Below are 20,939 nucleotides of genomic sequence, written 5' to 3' on the forward strand. Positions count from 1 at the left end.
TTAATTGAAGAAGAAGAAGAAGAAGAAAATAAGATATAAGAATAAAACGGGAGAAAATGAGACATTTCATTATTATGTAGTAGTAGTAAGTCTTGTACTTTGTATTTTTTTTTCTTTTTTTGTAACCTAAATTTCTTTGACTTATACTTCATTTAACAATGTAACTTTCATAAACAGAAGTCTCAAAAACAATTTAACCTTTGAATGTTGAAGCAGGGCTTTTCAGCAAGGCACTATGAAAAAATTCATACCAACTGGAAGTGTTGTAAAAGGCATTACATTATCATTCTTAAAATAAAAAAAGTATGCCATATATAGATACAATTTTCACATATTTTAGTTATTGTATTATGTACTTACTCTGTAGGTGGTTTTATGACCTTTGACACTGAAATTATAAAAATTATAATATGAGGAATTATATAAGGGAATGAAGTTAAATAAAAAAGAGATTTTTAAAAATATTAATCAACTTTTTTCAACAATTTATGAACTATGAGAGCTAAAAATGTGTTTTAAAAAGGGGTTAATTATCATTAATTAATCAAGAAGGAAAATTTATATCAAACTTAAAAATCTTTATCTATTAACATTTAATTTTTGTCAAACTCTTTCAAATCTTCTGTATTTTTATCGGTTAATTTAATTTGTCGATTCCTATGAGAAAAAATTAAAATGTGCAAATTCGTTGCATTTTACTATACTGTGCAAAATATTGTGCAATAAGTTGGCCATCTGAGGTTTTTTCAAGCTTCTAAATTGTTTTCGCTTGCAGATCAGTATTTTACAAAGGTCTGCAAGTAGATTTTTTTGGTCTCCTAAACACTTTTCATAATCTAAATTAATATGTTATGGCCTCTTGATTCTAAACAAGAGGCCCAAGGGCTTAACGGTCACCTGAGTATAATTTAACAATCCATAGATTAAAACAAAATAAGCTGATAAATAAAGCTGTGTTTCCTAAAAGCAAGAGAAATAGGATAATCGATCAGGGATCAGCAGAATATTAATTTGATAATCAACAACAAATCTTAAAGTTTATCTATTTATTTACCTGTACTTCCCCCATTTCTCACTATCCTCATACGGACTAAACAAAACAATAGTTCTAGAGCACTATTAGTTAACACATTTCATTCCCCCTCGCATCGGCCTCTCTTGGCCTTTAAAGATTTTTTATTGTACAAAGATATGGTAGTTTTGGACCATTTTTATTTATCTATTATTTAAAAGTTTACTTGACAATTAAAAACTATGAGAATACTTTTGTACTAAACATTATAAAATTTCTTGTATAATTCTGTTATTCAATTGACGTTTCAAGTTGCATTATTTACTGTGATTAACAATTATAGGTAAATAGCAAAAGGGAATAACTCTTTCACTAGAAACTAATAAATTGAACAAAGGATATAAAATTTCCAAATCTGGTAAAAACACCCCTTTATATACTCTATTTGCCTCCGAGATGCCCAGAAGCACTAGATTTTCAAGTGAAATATATGGAGATAACGAACAGTATTCAAGCTCAAAAGTCCATTAAACAATACAAAATAGGAGCAGAGCAAACACGGACCCCTAAACATCAGAGGTGGGATCAGGTGCCATGGAGGAGTGAGCATCCCCTGCCAACCGCTCACACCCAAAATCCATTTTCACTATAGATTCAATATAGCTCCAACCTAACACCAGAAACCCTTACCCAGGGGCCAAGATATTCACATTTTTGAAAGAGTTGCCCCTGCTCATCATAACTATATACTTGGTTTATCTGCTAAATACCCTGGGCAGAGAGGAAGATTTCAAAGAAAAATGCACTTTCACTATATAATTAATAGAGCCCTGCCCTACAATGGAACACCAGAACTCTTGACCCAGGGGCCAAGATATTCACAATTCTGGAAGAGGCGACCTTTCTTCATCATAACTATATACTTGGTTTATCTGCTAAATACCTAGGAGCATTTTCGTCTGATTGAGAAACTAGCAGTCTGTGTTATAAAAGGAAGTTTGGAGTACCTGTAAATTTACTTTCTCAAATGACAATTTCTATGTTTCTTTAAAAGAAGACAAACCTCCTTGTGGTTCTGAAGGCATTTCTAGTTCTACTGCAATAGGGTTCACCTCCCCTGCTGGTTCCCTCACCTCCCTCTCTGGTTCCCTATAATCGTTCTCGGTCGATGTTGGAGAAAGAGCATCAATAGAGGGAGGAATAAATAATCTATCATTTTAAAAAATGCATTTTTGTTTGGTTAATTGAATTGCTAACAAAACAATATTTAGGTAATTTCAGCAAAAAGACGCTGAATTTAACGCATACAAACTTACGATGCATGTTTCTCTCGAACAACCTTCTTTATAGCTTTCTCTGTAAAAAAAAAAAAAAAAAAAAAAAAAAAAAAAAAAAGAATTGCAAGAATTAGTTTTTTGCATAGCCAAACTTACCATAATTCTGTTAACAAATACATGAAATTTCTTTTCTACATTTCAGGTCAGTTACGTACTTTGTTTTCTAGTTTTGTAAAGTAAGAACACGGCCACTCCAATTACAAGACCACTAAGGACGAGGAAAACAGATCCGACAGCTATCATTGCAATTCCCGAATCACTCGAGAGTTCCTCGGGTACTTCAAGGAAAACATCAGTTACATTAATTTCTTCCTTGATATAACATGGAAACATCATACATCAAATTTGCGTTTTAATGTATTTCATATTTGATCAACATGCTCCTTGTTTACATGTACATGTCAACATGAAACTTAGGTCCAATACATGTAGCATAACGTTAAACTTTTTATTTGGTAGGTTCAGCTATATTTCACATATATACATATAAAACGGTACAAGCTATAAACTATATATTTTAAATTGCTTTATTTATATCAATATGCAAATGAACTGTGTTGACATATGACATATCTATGTTGACAAATAATTTATATGAGGTTTTGGTGCGCATGCGTAAAGATAGATTGTGTTCAGATTTTTGCTGCGTTTTCGATTGAATTTTTTGGCGTTTAGAAGCATCTTTATCATATTTAAGACTTGTATTAGTACCATTGGGAGGCTTGGCTTTTTCATAAAAATGTTATATGATATGTCAGACAGCAAACGGAAGCTATCATCAGATGGTAAAACTATGAAGCCAGTAACTATGTCAGTCAAAATGGCGGCAGGAGGTAGCGCGGGTAGTTCTCATGGGGACGGAGAAAATGAAGAACCCGACATCGTCGACCGGTTCACAATCATAGCTAAAGCTATTGAAGGGTAACAGAAAGGGCAGAATTCTTTACAGTCGACGATAGAAAGCAAATTATACAAGTTTCGAAACGATTTCATGAGTAGTATAGATGAAAACTTCAAAGCAATGAAGACTGATATTGACCTTGAACTTGCTATTCATAAAAATGAGATCGATAGTTTGTCAGGGAGCATTGATTCTATTGCTAACCGGTTAGAAAATGTCGAACAATGAGCTTAGCCTTCACCTGAAAATGCAAACATTGCAAAAAGTCCTACAAATCAACTGGATGACCCCAATATAACACTTATTGCAACTAATGTCAAATGCGATAGAGGGGAAGACGCGAGAAATTGTAGGTCATCTTGACGATATTGTAAACGTCGTGGCTGCATGCCGCTTGAAAAGCAAAGGTAACATTAGGCCTTGTAAAGATCTCGGTATTCTCTAATAGTAAATAAAAGGTAGTGTTGCGGGAAAAGCATAAACTCCAAGAAATAAAAAAGTTCAAAACGGACTTTCTCAGATCGAGTAAAGCCCAAATTAAAAGACTTATCGAACTAAATGCACGCACGATCTTAAACGAAATGCCACAAGGCGAGCAATTTCGATTTACAGCTAATGGCAGAATTGTTATAAAGCAAGCGCGAGCTGAACAGACCAATGATATTCTCTCCGATCAGGAGAGAAATGACACCGACTCAGATGTTACTATCGGCATCAGATTGATGTCTTGCGATTCTGGAATCGTCTGGTAACACTAGAAAACGACCGTCTGACGAAGATTATCCTTTGGGATCGGGATCAAAATAACAAACTGGATCTCAAAAATTATTATTTGATTCTCTGAATATGCCGTATACATACACAAACTCATCAAGATGCAGCATAGAACTTGTCGAAAGACTCCTCCGTCAGAAAATTAAAACACAATGGCTTGACGATTTACAAAATATTTCCAAACTAAGAACATACCGTCCCTTCAAAAACCAATATGAACTGGAGCAGTACGTCAGTATGGATTAACCGAAACCTATCCGATCAGTAATGGCAATGTTTCGTTGCAGTGTATTGCCACTTCGAAGTGAAACCGGACGTTATAAATCTGAGCCACCCCAAAACAAAATTTGCAAGTTTTGTAACACTAACGAAATTGATAACGAAAAACTTTTTTACTACACTGTAAATTATATAAATTTAAGAGGATAGGCTTCTTTCGTTAAATAAGATTTTAAAAATTGTCAAATTTGTCTTTAGATGATACATTCTTTTCAGATATTTTATGTAAATTTCCCAGACAAACTGCAAATTTTATATTTGATGCCTTTAACATTCGTCAAAACTTTACAAAAAGAAAACTCTAATATCATTTTTCTTCATTTATGTGCCTATCTATATATTGTCAAAATATTAACAGTGACATATAGGTCATTTCGGCCAAGTGTGAGAAATTAAGTTTATTAGTATTAAATATATTGTATAATTGTTATCAATACACATTGTCACCATAATAAATAATTTACTTACCTACTATTATAACTTAACTATGTTTATGTGCAACTTCACGTAGTATCGGGGGCAGGGGGACATGCCCCCCATCCCACTTTTTCCAAACTTAACATTTTACCGTTGAAAATGTTCATTGAAAGGCTGGTCCCCCCTCTCCCACTTTTTGCTGCAATTAAGTTAAAACATGGATGTGGCGGTAAATTAATAAAATTTGGTTGTGGGAAAAAGGTGGAACCTAACCCCCGCCCCTCTTTCAAGAAATTGGATTTTGGAGTTTGGACAATTAACTTTTCTTGCTTGTCGAAGGCTTTTCAGATAAGGTGTCAATTTTTCCCGGCCGCCCTCCCCCCCCCCCTTTTCAAAAACGATACTACCAAAATTGATACCTGTATATTATGACATGAAAATCTACTTTTGTTGCTAGTTTGACTGCTAGATTTTTAGTCATTTCTTGACATAACATTTTAATTTTTGTGAAGCATTTTAAAAAGAAGTGCCAAATCTACCAGTCTTGTAAAGTACGTTTTTCCCCGTAAAATCTTTCCCCCCGGAAAACGGGCTCCAGAGTAGGATTTCCCCCGGAAAATTGGTTCTAGAGCAAGATTTCCCCCACGTAAAAATTACTCTAGAGAAGGATTTCCACTACGGAATCTTATATCAGAGTAAATTTTCCGGGGGGAAATCCTACTATGTGTAATAGTTATAGAGTGCGATTTTCCCCAGAGTCAAATTTCCCCCAATAAAATATGGCTATATGTTTACACGGGGGGGGGGGGGGGGGGCATTGTTACAAGTGTCCCTTCTTCAAAAAAGGCACCCAGTTACAATGAAAATATGAATTATGAAAATTGAAAATTTTGCTTTTTCCTTTTCCTCACTAACTGACCATCAATTCTTTTGAAGCATTAAAATCTTATTCTTTTCATCTGGTCAAACTGGCTTCTAAAAAAGGGGTACAATGTAATCGATTTGACAAATTTTTAACTGTATCCATGGGATTTAATTTTTTCTCCAATTGTATTTCAAACTACATGTACATAATATTGATGTGTGAATGTCTCTCCAAGTTTCTGGAGTTTGAATATATCCCAAATAGTTGTCGTTCCCATGAAACTAAAAATTTGTCATATCATTCTTTAAAAAAAATGAATTTTTGCAAAATTTAACAGAGTATTTGCTCTCTGCTTTCAAATTCAATATTACACCGCAGGGGTCAAGGGGACATATTTATGCTTCGGCTTGCAAAAGCATATTTCTTGAATTGATTAATTTTTGGGTCTTTGAAGAAGTACTCGATTTAAAAACTCACAAAATGACATGTGGAATCTCTTAATAATATGAATTTTAGAATTTTCTCACACTCTTTGTATAAAGGATTGCTCCATAAATAATATACTAGGCCTTCAAAGGATTAACATATCATCAAATCACTAAAGGTGGCCTGATATACATTTTAAAATTCCTGAACAAACAGCTACCTACTCGTCGAGAGATGTGTTGAGACACTGAGTCCTAGAATTTTTTAAGTGAACAAATTTTATAATTTTCTATGAGTTAAAATTTTGGGTTGAGACTTAATAATTTAAACTAATCATTTTTAGTTTAAAACTACATTTGACAGTTCCTGAATCGAAAACACTCGTATTTCCATTAAAAAATCAGTTGACTTTCATATAAACTTTTAGCCAAAATTTTGTAGATAGGATATAAGTATTGATACAAGGGGAAAATCCGACTTTAAGAAAGATCAAGGGGGAAATTTGGCTCTATTGTGAGATTTCCCCTCGGGAGGAAATCCTACTCTATAGTACAGATTCCGGGTAGGGGGAGGAGGGGGGGACTGGCTATGGGGCAAATCCTACTCTACTATATTTTCAGGATGATGAAGAATCAACCAAGGGATTAACCATATACAAGTGACGAGTATTAAAAGCAGTATTCAAATCCAGTAAATGCCTATTTCTACACAATTCATTCATTTAAAATTAATACTTTTAATAAAGTATATATTAATCAATGTACACTCTCTGTTCCGTAAAAAGTATTACTGTGCATGACGACGTGTTCAGTAAGTTGTTAAGTTGCAAACTGACATAATTAACTTGTAAGTAAAGTAGGAATATTTAAAAAATTAACTTGCAAATGGGCGGCACAAATATACATGTATATGCCACCATAAATATACATGTACTGTAACGCAAATCTTATACATGTAATTACGTTGCATACATATACATGTATTTCTGTTCAACATGAATTATTGTACATAATATATAAATAGCATTATTGGAGCTGGCGGTATATACAATATACAATATAAAAACAATACTAAATTTACCTGGAGATGCAATGAGATACTGGACAACTGCATTACCCATTGAATTGTTTATAAACGTCAAGTATTTACCGGGGTCTTTGGTCTTTATACTTGTTCTACAACAACAACAACAACAAGAACAAATCAAATTGTATATTATACCCCTATGTGTGAAAATACCATCTGCAGACAGAATACTTTGAATTCATAAACTTTCTATACATACAAGTGTACATTTAATGATGGAATAAATAAATACTTACAGAAAGCTTGGTATACTATAACTGACATTGTCCTTTTTCATTGTGTGGTATCTCGGTTTTACATTCCTATTCTCCACATAATCTGCAGTTTTGCCCTCTACGATCTTGAACCAAAGAATCTCCGGTGTGTAATAGAGACTGATGAAATCTACGCTTAACGTCCAATTTCCGTCACCAATGGGCGTCTTATTTTTGGTATCCATCAAAATTATAGGTGGAGCTAAATGTTACATAAATATTCATATTATATTGTCAAAACAGTGACAATGTTACGTTGTCATTGTCAATTTTTGTAGAAATTTTAAATTTGATTATGAAATGTCTTTATGAAAGGAGTTTTAAGTTGTGTAACCACAGTTAGTTATCCCACCTAAATCTGTGTGTGTGTGAATTCACGGAAAATGACTATAACCTTTTAAACAAGAGGCCCATGGGCCAAACGCTCACCTGAGTAACTTTGGCCTTGCTGTTTTTCACCTGATTTCTCTCACACACACACACCCCGTTGTACTTATTGTGGCGCCGCCCTATCCCCAGAGGTCATGATTTGAACAATTAGAATCTACACTACCCCAGGATGCTTCCACATAAGTTTCAGCCTTTCTGGCCCAGTGGTTCTTGAGAAGAAGATTTTTAAAGATGTTTTCTGCATATTTCAATGTAAAACTTAAACCAAATTTTCAATTTCTGCTTGATTATATTTATTACTTCGACTACTTATCCAATCCTATTATGTCTTGCTTTTCTGTGCGACTTCTACATAAAATCATTTTGTTGTTTTCTTGGGGATTTTTTTGTTGTTGAAATACTAGTGTCAAACTGACCGCTGATATACATGTATTATAAAACTCTACATAAACTTTAAGCACTAACGACTTATCCAACCCTTTAACTTACTTTTAATTCGTAAGTCAGAAAATGCCGTCACAATTTTGCTTCCGTTTTTAAACGGAATATTATTGGTCATCGCACAGGTATACCTCCCTCCGTCCGTGATTGACACATTTTGAAGCGAAAATTCAATCTGAGAAGAGGATGTTTTACTGTAAGAGATACTTCTCAGAAATTCACCGCTGAAGGTAGTGTGATTACATTGTTGGAACGTGTATATATCGGGAATGCCGTTGTATACTGGTCTAAATGTAAAGGTAACGAAAGTTCTTTCCTCAACTTGACTGGAAGACGGAGAACGTGACAAATGAAATTTGGGAGGATCTGAAAGAATAAAAAATTGTCAGTGAAAGAATTGACAGGCATTTACTCACTTTGAATTAGAATGTTTCAATCATGTTAAAAACCAAAGCTTCAATGAATTCGTGGTTGTAACAGATCCTTTTTTCTTTCAAATCATAGAGATATATAAGAAAATTTATTAAGAAAATCAAGTCTCTTTAGTTATTAATGTAAAAATTCTTACCAGTATTCGAAATAAAGACAATCAAAATCGTAGTCCTGTTATATTAAATTTAAAATCTAAACAGTAACTACAACCCCCAGGCAAATAATTTTCTAAAGCATATTAAAATGCATACATTTAGAAATTAAATTTAGTAAATTTTCCCTCACATTGCACATTCAAATCAAAATTCATGCTGGAGATTTTAGAACCAACTCTGTTGGAAGCCTTGCAAGTATAAATTCCGGCGTCAGTTCGTTTAACTGATGATATGAAGAAGTCCCCGATGTCACGTGTTGATCCGCCTCTTAGAAAACTAAACGTGCATGTTGGATTGCAAGCTGAATCACAAGTAATATAAGGAGTGGGTTCATGCTCGGTTAGAGTTATGGTTCCTGTTCTGCTTAAAGTGGGAACGTTAGGTCCATCTAAACATAATCAATTACTGTAATAAATTGAATAATCATTCGGTAATAATAGGAATACAGCTATATCCATTTTTTTAAATGTAGAGGTATTTTTAACAAGTAAAACAAATTTAAACTTTTTTAAAAGTTTAAATTAGATACTGTTTATACATGAATAAGCCCATCACTCACATTGTTTGGACACTGTAACAGAATCACTTGCTGATCCTGCGTAACAAAACACATTTACTGTGTTAAGACTGCTGGAGGATGGTCTTGACGGATAATACTGGAATTGACTATTGCCACCGTAAGTTGTTACATTACTGGAACTGATGCTCGAACTGTAGCTCACTGTTATATTAGTTGTCTGAGTTACGGAACCTAGTCGCCAAGATATTGTCCTGTTTGAATTGCATGATGAATAACTGCAGCTGAAGGTACGACTTCCACCGACCGTAATGGAAACAGAGGATGAACCAGATATGCTCGGGGTACAGGCATCTAGATGAAAAATATTATCCTGTAAGCGCATGCATAGAATTTGCACACCTTATCAAATCTATTGAATAATGTTAATTAATGAGTCTAAATTAATTATATATAGTTCATTTTTTTTAAACGGGACACCACTGTTTCCATCGATTTTGGCCGGATTAGACAACATTCCGGATTGGTCAATATTTTAAACAATTTCTGAAAGGGAAATAAAGCTTACACTGTAATAGGCAAGATTTCGGAATACACAACATCATGTTTATATAGACAGGTTTCACTGTATTTCTTTATGACTTGTATATTAAGGAGGGATTCTTTTTATCTAGCAGGGACTATTATATTTTTGGCGTAATAGCGGCGTATAAAAATGTCTCCTTTTCTGCATCTTAAAATGACCATAAAACATTGAAATTGGTTAATTTTTTAAAACAATTAAAGACTGAATGAAATTTTCCAACTGACTAACATCACTCTGGACTAAAGTTTTAAAAAATATTTAAAATAATTTCAATTTTCTAAACAAACTACAGTCTTATTAGCTTTTGAAAGCTTCCGATCTAAGAACAGATTTGAGCAAAAAATCAGTAAAAAGTGCTTTTTCTCTCCTACTAAACTTTTTGTTTTTGTATCACTTTGTATACCTGACTTCTTTACCATATGTGAAAATAAGAAAAATTTAAATATATGAAGAATATCAAAATAGCTAATATTCTCTATAAATTTAATTAAAATAGAGGAAATTCGGAAAGCCAATATTTATTTTAGTTATATTTTTTTATCTTAATTCGGTAGTATCATTTGATGGACCTTACATGTATATGATGAGATTTTTTTTAGGCAAAAAGAAAAATATTTAATCTTTTAAAATAAATTGAGGCATAAAATGATTTGCAACAGTAATTTTTTATTCTTGATGTCAAAGAAAAAGATGAAGACCTTGACCTGATCTTGCACCTAAAATAAAACGGTCAAATTTAATCACATTGATACCATCACTTAGTGATATTGTCATTTTAAATCTGTGAAATTTTCATTAAATTTTATTGAATAGCTGAACAAGCTGAGAATTATTCTGGATTTTTTTATACTATCTACGAAATCATGTACTAAAGGAATAGTTCATTTGTAGCCATATAGGATTGAATACTATAGATTCCATATATTCCATATCTTACATGAGTACTTAATTTTGCCTAATGAATCGAAGGCCTTTTAAAATTGCCGGAATTTGAATTTGCAAGTGGCAGTTTATCAAGATTTTACTTCGGCAAAATAAAAGTGATTTTTTTTTCTTTTTTATTTTTTTATTTTATTTTATTTTATTTTTTTTTTTTATTTATTTTTTTTTTTTTGCAAAAGAATTGTGCGATAATAAATTCTTAGCGTATATTAAGGTATCTACAGCAAATACGACCTTTCCTGTCTAATGAGGCCAAATATTTTTCCAAATCAATTCTGGATACTGTAATTTAAACACTTTTCAGGATATTTGCAGTTTTTCCTAGTATACTTTTCGTGCACTTCTCACAGTGTTCTACATTTGGGCGTCGTAACTTTCCTTTCATTTGGGATAGTGTCATTTTCTAGGGGCATTGTCTATGTTTTCATTTGGGATAGTGAAATCTATGATTTGATTTAGAAGTATTAAAAAAATACACAAAACAGATGAGGAAGAAAAAAGAAAAAATCGAATACTGAACACAGTATCACTCAATCTACAAGGAAGCATTTAGTTATATCTTAAAAACTTCGCATGTTGCATATAACATGTAAAGCGGTTGTTTGAAGCTGCATTATACGACAGTGTGCACATTGTAAACACTTATGTTAAGAAAACATTTATTAAAGCTGCCTTGCTGAAGAGAATTATTTTGTCTAGAATTCTCTAGTTTATGTAGCGATGTACCATTATCACCTGCATATGGATTTGTCTCCCAATTGATTCGATACGCAAGAGCTTGCTCTAAGCTACATACGATTAATTCTAAAACGATGCAAGCTATTAAAAAATAAGTTGATGATACAAGGATATCAACAGTCTCCTTTAAAGTCAACATTTCACAATTCTATGGTTGATACAGCGATCCTGTATCAGCAAATACGATTTATCAATAATGAAATAGTGTACAATATTGTGCATTACTTGTAAAGAAAATTACTATTAGTAATTTACGATGGACAACGAGTATATTTTTGAGTTGTGAGAATGGTTCTTTCACCAAATACATCTTTGATATTCCAATGATATTTATAGGTTTAACAGGTGTTTTGACTTCCTTATCTTGTTTTATTGAAATGTTTTACTTTTCAATTTCTGAATATAAATTGTTCATCTGAATTTAAAATGGACCTGTTAAAAATTAGGTGAAATGCGCCTGTCTGTATTTGCATTTTAAAGGCACACATTTGATGTTTTGCAAGTAAACCCAATTTATAATATCGTAAAAGCAATTCGCAAGGCTATCCTGCCAAAGAGAATTACTATATCTAGAATTCCTTCAAATCATAATTTATCAATTATTACACTTAAATTACCATTATAGCATTTTGTACGTTTAGGAGAAGGTATAATGCTGAGCGAGAAAATTTTGACCTGAATTTCTTTAATATTCCATATCTTGGAATGTTTCCTTTTCCTTATCATGTGAACGTAATAAGTGTTACTTCTGAACATCAGTTGTTCGTGTGATTGGATTTTAAAATGGACCTATTAAAATTAAAATGACACTTTAAAACACCTCAAGTGCAGCAAGAACAGGAAATGACCAATCAAGCACTAGGGCTATGAACAAGAGAACTTTTTTCCTGGTACAATTTAAGTATTATTTCAATCTCTCTCTCTCTCTCTCTCTCTCTCTCTCTCTCTCTCTTTCTCTCTCTCTCTCTTTTGATGGGTAAAAAGCAAGATGGAGCTCGGCAGTCTAACAGTGTTATGAACAGCACTCCGTGTCTGTCCAAACTAGGCAAGGACGTTAATCCTGGCTGCTGTTATTGGCTGTTTTATGAATAGGAACCTCGTCACATACATGTTACGTTGTTCTTAATAACGAAAATAACGGCAATTGTAAGAGCATTATTTAAATAAGATTTATGTTCTGAAATGTCCTGAAAATATTCTTTCTTCTTTGAATAATAAAACGTAATAAAATTCATTGCCATTCAGTTATTTAAAATATGTTATTTAGCATGCAGTAGCAAATGTCAAACTTTACCCCATCCCACCCACACTTAGAAAAGCATTTTCAGTAAGAGAAGAGCATCTAGGAATTTTTCACTAATTGATTATTTACACGTGACTTTAACTGTACCTACACTGTACTTATAAATCTTAAGATATTTATGATAGTTTCTTTGTTATAAATTACCGTACATTAAAATGTACTTTAAACTATAAACACTGGCAAGAAGTCTAAGTACCTGTTGATAAAAATTTCACAATCATAAGAAGGAAGGTATGAAGACGCTCTCTATTCATTTAGGGGTATTAATGTATGTATGTATATATATATATATGTATGTAGGTTCGTCATTTTGATCAAAACTCATTTAGTATGATCTGATATAGAAGCACATTTAACTAGAGGTAATGTGAGCACTTCAAACTCACAAAATTATACCCCCACCCCGATTCCCATATGAGTATAATTGCAAAGTCTGTTTTTGCTATGGGAAACCCCAAATATCTGTCTGATCAGAACATAAACATACATATTTGCCTCTAAATGTACTCTAGCTCCTTTGTACATGGGTAGCAAAGAAGCCACAAAACTTATTCTATAAATTACATAAAAAATGTATACATATATCAAATTGAGCATAAGGTACACAGGTGAGCATATATGACCATGGGCTTCTTGTGTCTGAAATTAAAGATTGTGATGAAGTAATTTCTGTTTTAAAGAGGAAGTTTCAGAAAAAATAATTTCTGTAAAGAAGAAAAAGAAGATGTGTTTGTGAAACACTGATGCCCCCGTATGGCAACTTATAGCGAAGGTTAAACTTTCTCAAATGCAAATCAAATATGCTGGTACCCAAATTAAGGTCTTGTCCCGAGGAATATACCTGAAAAATATGAAAGCCCTAGCAGCAACCATTGAAAAGACATGGAAAAAGGTTAAAGTTTTTCAAAAGTAAGTCAAACATCAAGGTCAAATAGTCAAAATTAATGGTGCCCAAGGAAAGTCTTTCTCATAAGAAATACACACGTGAAATATGAAAGCCCTAGACCAACCATTTAAAAGATATGGCCAAGATTAAAGTTTTTCAAAAGAAGGTCAAACTCCAAAGTCACGGTCAAAGGGTCAAAGTTGTTGGTAAGGTCTTGTCACAAGGATTGCAAATGCAAAGTATGAAAGCCCTACATGTAGAACCAGCTGTACAAAAGAAATGGCCAAGGTTAATGTTTACCAAAAGTAGGTCTACCTCCAAGGTCAAGGTCAATGAGCTATAATTGTTGATATCTAAAGGAAGGGCTTGTCACAAGGATTACATATGTGAAGAATGAAAGCCCTAGCACCAACCGTTCAAAAGATATGGCCAAGGATAAGTTTTTCAAAAGTAAGTCAAATTCGTAGGTCAAGGTCAAAGGGTCAAAGTTGTTGGTATCCAAAGGAAGGTCTTGTCAGAAGGATTGCAAATGTGAAATATGAAAGCCCTAGCATCAATCGTTCAAAAGTTATAGAAAATGTTAAAGTTTTTCAAAAGTAGGTTAAACTTCAAGGTCAAAGGGTCAAAGTTGTTGGTATCAAAAGGAAGGTCTTGTCACAAGGATTACACATGTGAAGAATGAAAGCCCTAGCACCAACCGTTCAAAAGTTATGGCTAAGGTTAAAGTTCGGTAAAATTTTGTAAAACGGGGTCAAACTCCAAGGCCAAGATAAAAAGGTCAAATATGATGGTACTCAAAGAAAGGTCTTGTCACAAGGAATACACATGTGAAATATGAAAGCCATAGCTCCAACCAATCAAAAGTTATGAGCAATGTTAAAGTTTTTGCGGACAAACAGAAAAACACACAGACAGACAGACAGACGGACAAGACAAAAACTATATACCCCCGAATCATCGATACGGGGGCATAAAAAGAATAAACCGGAACTTAATAACGACATTTTTCGACCCCAATTTGGCCCAAAAGGTGTGAATGAAAATTCTGAAACCTTAAAGCACATCTGCAGGACATTTCCATTCATCTTGAAAAAAATGAAATGGCTAATGTGTAATATGTACATGTATGAGGATTTCTGGGAGCAAGGTTTTTGTAGAATGAAAAACTTTTTTGCCCCCATCTGGCCCTCAAGAAGAAAATGAAAATTCTAAAACCTTATTGCACATTTACAGGTCACCTCTAATCATCTTGCAAAAGAACTGTAAATGTAAGAGGAGTTTTGGGAACCAGGTTTTTGTAGGAAAACGTCATTTTTCAACTTCTATTTGGCCCCCAGGATGAAAATAAAAACTCTGAAACGTAATTACACATTTACTGTACACCACCAGATTTTTAGAAAATATGCAGGTATAATAAAGATATCCATAAAAGTCTCATTAAGTTTTATTCATTTGTAAAGGAGGAGTTGCTGATACAAAATAGCTAATCTAATGTTAAAGAAAGAATGATGGAGTGTCCATGTTTCGCTATGGGAAATCCCAAATATCTTTCTATCGAAAATTAAAACAGGAGATGCTTGTTGGCACTATGTAATAAAGATTCTGTGAAAGTCTCAATAATTTATTGGGGGTATAGGAAGAGTTGCAGATAAGAGATGGATCGTATCGTCAATATTATAAAAAAAAGAATGGCATTGTCCATGTTTTGCTATAGGAAACCCCAAAATGTGTCCGAACGAAATGTAAAATAGACACAAAGCCAATATAAAATATAAAAACATTAGTTGAAAGTTTCATTAAGTTATGGTTGAAAATTTCATTAAATTACATTCAGTGGTGTACAGGAGTTGCGAATAAGTGATGGCTACTCTCAAGTGTTACTAACTTAACGGATGTACGGACGGACACCCCCATCACTTTATACCCCCCCCCCTTTTTCAAGCGGGGGTATAAAAAACCATAAGACCACTAACAATACAGAACACTGATAGAAAGGAGGAAAAAAATAGAGCACTGAGCACCGAAATCACTGCATCTTCAGGAAGTTATTAGTTATACAACTATCTTAAAGCCGTATCATTTATGCCGTATCAAAGGTAACTTTGCGATGTATGAAAGCATCCTAAATTTTGTTCAAACCATATAGCATGGAGTCTTCTTGCACTATATATAACTAATTTAGCTCGATGAAAAACTATATATATATTGAAATGAAAAAAGAAACGCAGGGTAACATAATAGATCTATGCCAAAACTGTTTGACTGCATAAGCGAAAATTATGAAAATTGGTCAGAGGGATATCTTTATTGTGTAGGAACGGACTAGGGTAAAGTGCGTTACCCTAGTCCAAGATGGCGACAGGCAAATAAGCTTCGACTATTTTGCACATAGTTTACGCCTTATACTGGCTTACATTATGAAATGGGTGGTTTTATTTTAAGTATTTTAAACAGAAGTGCGTCACTATTGCAAAAATTTTGCATGATCTTCGCTAATTGAAGCCAAATTACGGGTAGAAAATTTGAACAAGATTAGGGTAACTCAAATTTACTAGGGTAAATATTTTGTGATCTCTTTGAGTGATTAGGGTAAAGCATGTGTAAAATGTTATTTTGTTTGTTTCAGGGTTTAAAAAATGCTATTTCAGCAGACTCAAAATGCACTCTGTAAGTAAATTCATAGTTCATTGCACCAAACATTATGCAATTGAAAAATTCTCAGTGCGCTGACAATTTCTGGAAGAGCACAATTCCCAAATTTTGTTCAAATCAGTTTATGTTTCTGTTTATAAAAAAAATGAGTCTTGAAAACCGTGTTCTGTTGATTTAAATACGACGAAAAACTTTCCAAATATCTACAGATCAATTAAAAAGTCATCAATGAAATGTGAAAATAACGAACAGAAACGATGCTCAAAATCAAATTTAAACAATACAAATCATGAGCAGAGCAAACACAGACCTCTGAAAAGTGAAAACAGAGGTGGGATCAGGTGCCATGGAGGAGTGAGCATACCCTGTAGACCGGTAAAACCCGCCGTGTACTCTTTGTCATGAATAGGTAAATGGAAAAAATGGCTTAACAATTCGTATGAAAGACGTCATTCAACATTCGACTTAACGATGAATTATATTTGCAAACAAGGTCATTATATCATCCATAGAATTTGTGAAATGTCGACTTTAAACGAGATGGTTAATACCCTTGTGTCATCAACTTATGTGTATACTCTTTCTTTCTCGATTATTTTTTTGTATTTAGATTTTCATATTATACAGAAAATGTTATTATACCCCCCTCCACCCGCTTGAAACGCGGGGGTGTATAGTGATGGGGTGTCCGTCCGTCCATCTGTCTGTACGTCCGTCCATTCGTTTGTCTGTTACGCTTTGGGGTACACATGTTTTATCCGCAATTCCTCTTATACCACTGAATAAGATATAATGAGACTTTCACAGAATCTTTGTTACGAAGTGCCATTGTGCACCTCCTACTTTACCTTTTGATCAGACACATATTTCGGGTTTCCAATAGCACAACATAGAACACTGCCATTCTTTCTATAATGTTGACGGGTACATATCTCTTACCCACAACTCCTCCTATACAACTGAATAAAATCTAATGATACTTGCACAAAATCTTTATCATATAGTGCCATTGTGCAGCTCCTATTTTACTTTTTGATCGGACACTTATTTCGGTTCTCCCATAGCAAAACATGGACTTTGCCATTATAAACATATGGGAGGTGGGGGTATTATTTTGTGAGCTTAGTGCTCACAGTTCCTCTAGTTTTACTAGCACTTATACGCTTAACCCTAGAAAAACGGGCAAAAGAAACTTTGCTGTTCCTATTGAGAAAACGTTGGCAAAGCATTTGTCCAAGAGTAGGATAAATGCATATTAACCTGGGCTTAGATTAAGAAAACTTGTGTGGGTTTTTTTTTTTTTTTTTCATAAAAATTACACCTTAAAATATTCTTAACTAAGAAAAAAAAAGGTATTCAAGCATTCAATAAATTATTCTTAGAAAATCAGTAACAATTGAGTTCAATCTCCATAGCATCGCATAGAAATTCTTTCCGAACAAAAAGTGCGTTCTTCTGTGATGGAAGTGTTTAGTTCGACTACTATATTACATCATATTTGTCAAAATCATTTTGTAAATAGATATTGATAAAACTAGTATAGCTGTCGTCATAATTGCACATTGTCAATACATTTATATGTTCCGTTTTGTTTACGGATTTATGAGATTGATCACTGTTCGATATCGTTACAATTTACACTTTAAAACAAAATCCGACATTTGTTTCCATGTTTGCGATCAAGTGAAAAAAGAAATCTCTTGCTGTGACCTTCAATTTAACAGTTAGATATATTGATGATGTTTTGTCAATAAACAATATTCATTTTCATTCAAACATTGATTCGATTTGTCCCATTAATATCAATAAAAGATCCCACAGATTCTGACACATTACATATTTGGATGTACATGTATTACTCAAAAAAGACATTGATGGTAAACTAACACCTAAGCTTAAAAGTTTACGATAAACGTGATGACTCCAACTCTTCTATCACCAACTTCCCTTATTTGTGTAGGGCTATATTATTTTTACCTGCAATTAGGGTTTATGTAGCCAGTGGAGCATGTTTTCGTACGAAAAATTTCTAAAACGAGGCAGACTGTTGACGAATAAGTTGATAATTAGGGTATCAAAAATTTCGTTTAAAACCAACATTTCGCAAATTCTATGGTCAATGCAATATTCTTGTTAGCAAATACATTATGTTGTTTGCTCGAGTGTTGACTGATGTCTTTTATATAAATTTTAGTTCGTTGTTTTCTTAAAACTGAATTGTGAACACATTTTCTGTTTATCTGATTAAAACAAAGGATACGTGACGGAGGTGTCCGATCGAAATATGGCCCCTACTCCCCATGGTACCTGTTCCCATCTCTGATGTTTTCAGAGGTCCTTGTTTGCTCTGCTCACAATTTGTATTGTTTAATTGGACTTTGAGCATGATAACTTTGTTACTTTCATTTCAGTTGATAAAAGTTTATTTCAATTACCGGCAATGCGAATTTAACTCCGTTACTGTCGAGTACCAACAAATGCAAATTAGCCAACGGTTGTTGGCTCATTTTCGATGATTTGGCCCAAAGTGGGGATTAAAAAATGCAAAGTAAATTTAAATTTATACAGGAAACATACTAAAGTTAAATCAAATAAATTAATTACATCATTTATACATGTATGTTTATTTAACAATAAAATAATATATGTTCCTGAAACGGAAAATATAAGGTTCACAATAGAGTTATATTTTATATGAAAATTGCGGAAATTTAAAAAAATGCAATCGGTATATGATTTGTGGAAGCAACAGTTCTTGAACATTTTCGAGAAAGCCTTTTCCAATTTAATTAATTGTATAAAGCAGTTAAAAAATCAAAATCGTGCATAATCAGATTGTAGAATAAATAACTTTTACCCTTTTCCCAAAAAAACTTTACCCTAATCGTAAATAAATAGTTCGGAAACTTTACCCTAATCTGCAGCAAAACTGTGACGTGCATTCTCTTTTTAATTACGCTAAAAATGAATAAAGTCTCCAAGCGAGCATGTAAAACTGAAGGTGTCCGACAGATTGGCGCAAAATAAAGTAAAATTTTACGCTAGAAATCAACAATATGTGTATGAGAAAATGTGAAATGTTTTTGCCTATCGCCTCATGGACTAGGGTAAAGTGCGTTACCCTAGTTCGTTTCTACACAGTGAAGATCGGGCTATTCATCCTACCACCTGTATAATCATCTCATTACCCTAAAACTGCTATCAAAACAGTGAGCTATCATAATCGTTACATTCACCCCAAAACTGAATGAAATCGATTGCGCGATTTTGGTTAGTGAGCTCGTCAATTTTACGTAGGTGTTCATCTCACTCGCGCACGCGTCGTTTGCCTATTTGTTGGCATGTTAACCCCCGGCGCAATATAGTCTGGGTTTGTCAAGAATCACATTTACGCACTTGACTGATCTCCGTTAAGTCCATCTTTTTCTCATCGAACATCTGTTAAAATTGGACTACGTGGACGATAAGGTTCAAAATGTCCAAGTTGGTCTCGGTCAACTAATGGCTGCCTTGTCGGAAGGATTGTATAATATCCCTATTAGAAGGATAAGCACACTGATAAGCTCCATGCAGAGGAGATTCAAGGTTGTGAGATGCGCGAGGGGGACATGTGAGATAATGAGAATTTTGGATTTTCACTTTTGGGGGGTATGCCATATGAGTTTCAATAACTAATTAATTATTGGTAAAAATCAAGTGAGATTTTGGTTATATTTTAATTATTAAAAAGATGATTTCAAATGTTAGATAGGAATACTAGAAGATGCGTCTGAAACATATAACATTACATGTATTTCACCTAAAACGTTTACCTGTGTTTCTTTTTTCCTTTCAGTATATAGAGAGAGAGAGAAAGAGAGAGAGAGAGTTTTGAGTTGTGAAAATGCTTTCATTAACCTTCACCAAATACATCTTTGATATCCCCATGGTCTTTATATCAGAGGGGATTATCAGTTGTTTCTATTTCCTTATCTTGTTTTTCTGAAATAAGTGTTACAGCTGAATATCAATTGCTCATGTGATTTTTAAAATGGACCTATAAGAAAAGATGATACACTAAAATTAACATCTCAAGAACAGGAAATGGCAAGTCACAAGGATTCTAGATCTGTACAGGAGAAATGCTTTTCCTGGTTCAAATAAATTTAGATTTTTTTCTTTTTATCTTATTGATAGAACCAAGGACACTGTGTGTGTGTCCAAAATAGGTCAGGATGTAAATACAGGCTGTTGTTATTGGTTGGTTTTTAAAGATTTGCTTATTTAATAGGAACCTCGTCTTATACATGTACATTGCTATAAATAACGGAAACTGTTAGAGGCTCCTTTTAAATAAGATTAGAGTGTTATCATTCTCTGTAAACAGTCTGTCCATGAGACAACAACAATGCTTCTTTGAATGCCAGTTATAAAATTCCTTGCAGTTTGGTTATTTAAAATATGTTATTAAACACACAGTAGCAAACTTCAAACTTTACTTTAAAAAGACCCTATGTCAGTTAAGAGTAAGAGGAGAAAAAATGATTTTTTTTTCTTTGATTAATTA

At 33.4% G+C, this 20,939-nt stretch overlaps 1 protein-coding gene across 1 annotated transcript; it reads right to left on the minus strand.

Moving 5' to 3' along the window:
- Positions 1-356: 356 nt before the first annotated feature.
- LOC133174039 (uncharacterized) lies at positions 357-13,109 on the minus strand. The gene is made up of 10 exons (XM_061309080.1): positions 13,052-13,109; positions 9,329-9,640; positions 8,900-9,157; positions 8,231-8,548; positions 7,334-7,553; positions 7,092-7,186; positions 2,505-2,627; positions 2,329-2,368; positions 2,076-2,221; positions 357-388 (listed from the first exon to the last, which is right to left on the minus strand). Exons 1-10 carry the CDS (start codon positions 13,107-13,109, stop codon positions 357-359), a joined length of 1,602 nt encoding a protein of 533 aa, XP_061165064.1.
- Between the last annotated feature and the right edge of the window lie 7,830 nt (positions 13,110-20,939).

The sequence above is a fragment of the Saccostrea echinata genome, unplaced genomic scaffold (assembly GCF_033153115.1).
Source record: "Saccostrea echinata isolate AGI-Se365-2 ecotype Australia unplaced genomic scaffold, CSIRO_AGI_Sech_v1 ptg000057l, whole genome shotgun sequence".
NCBI classification, from domain to species: domain Eukaryota; kingdom Metazoa; phylum Mollusca; class Bivalvia; order Ostreida; family Ostreidae; genus Saccostrea; species Saccostrea echinata.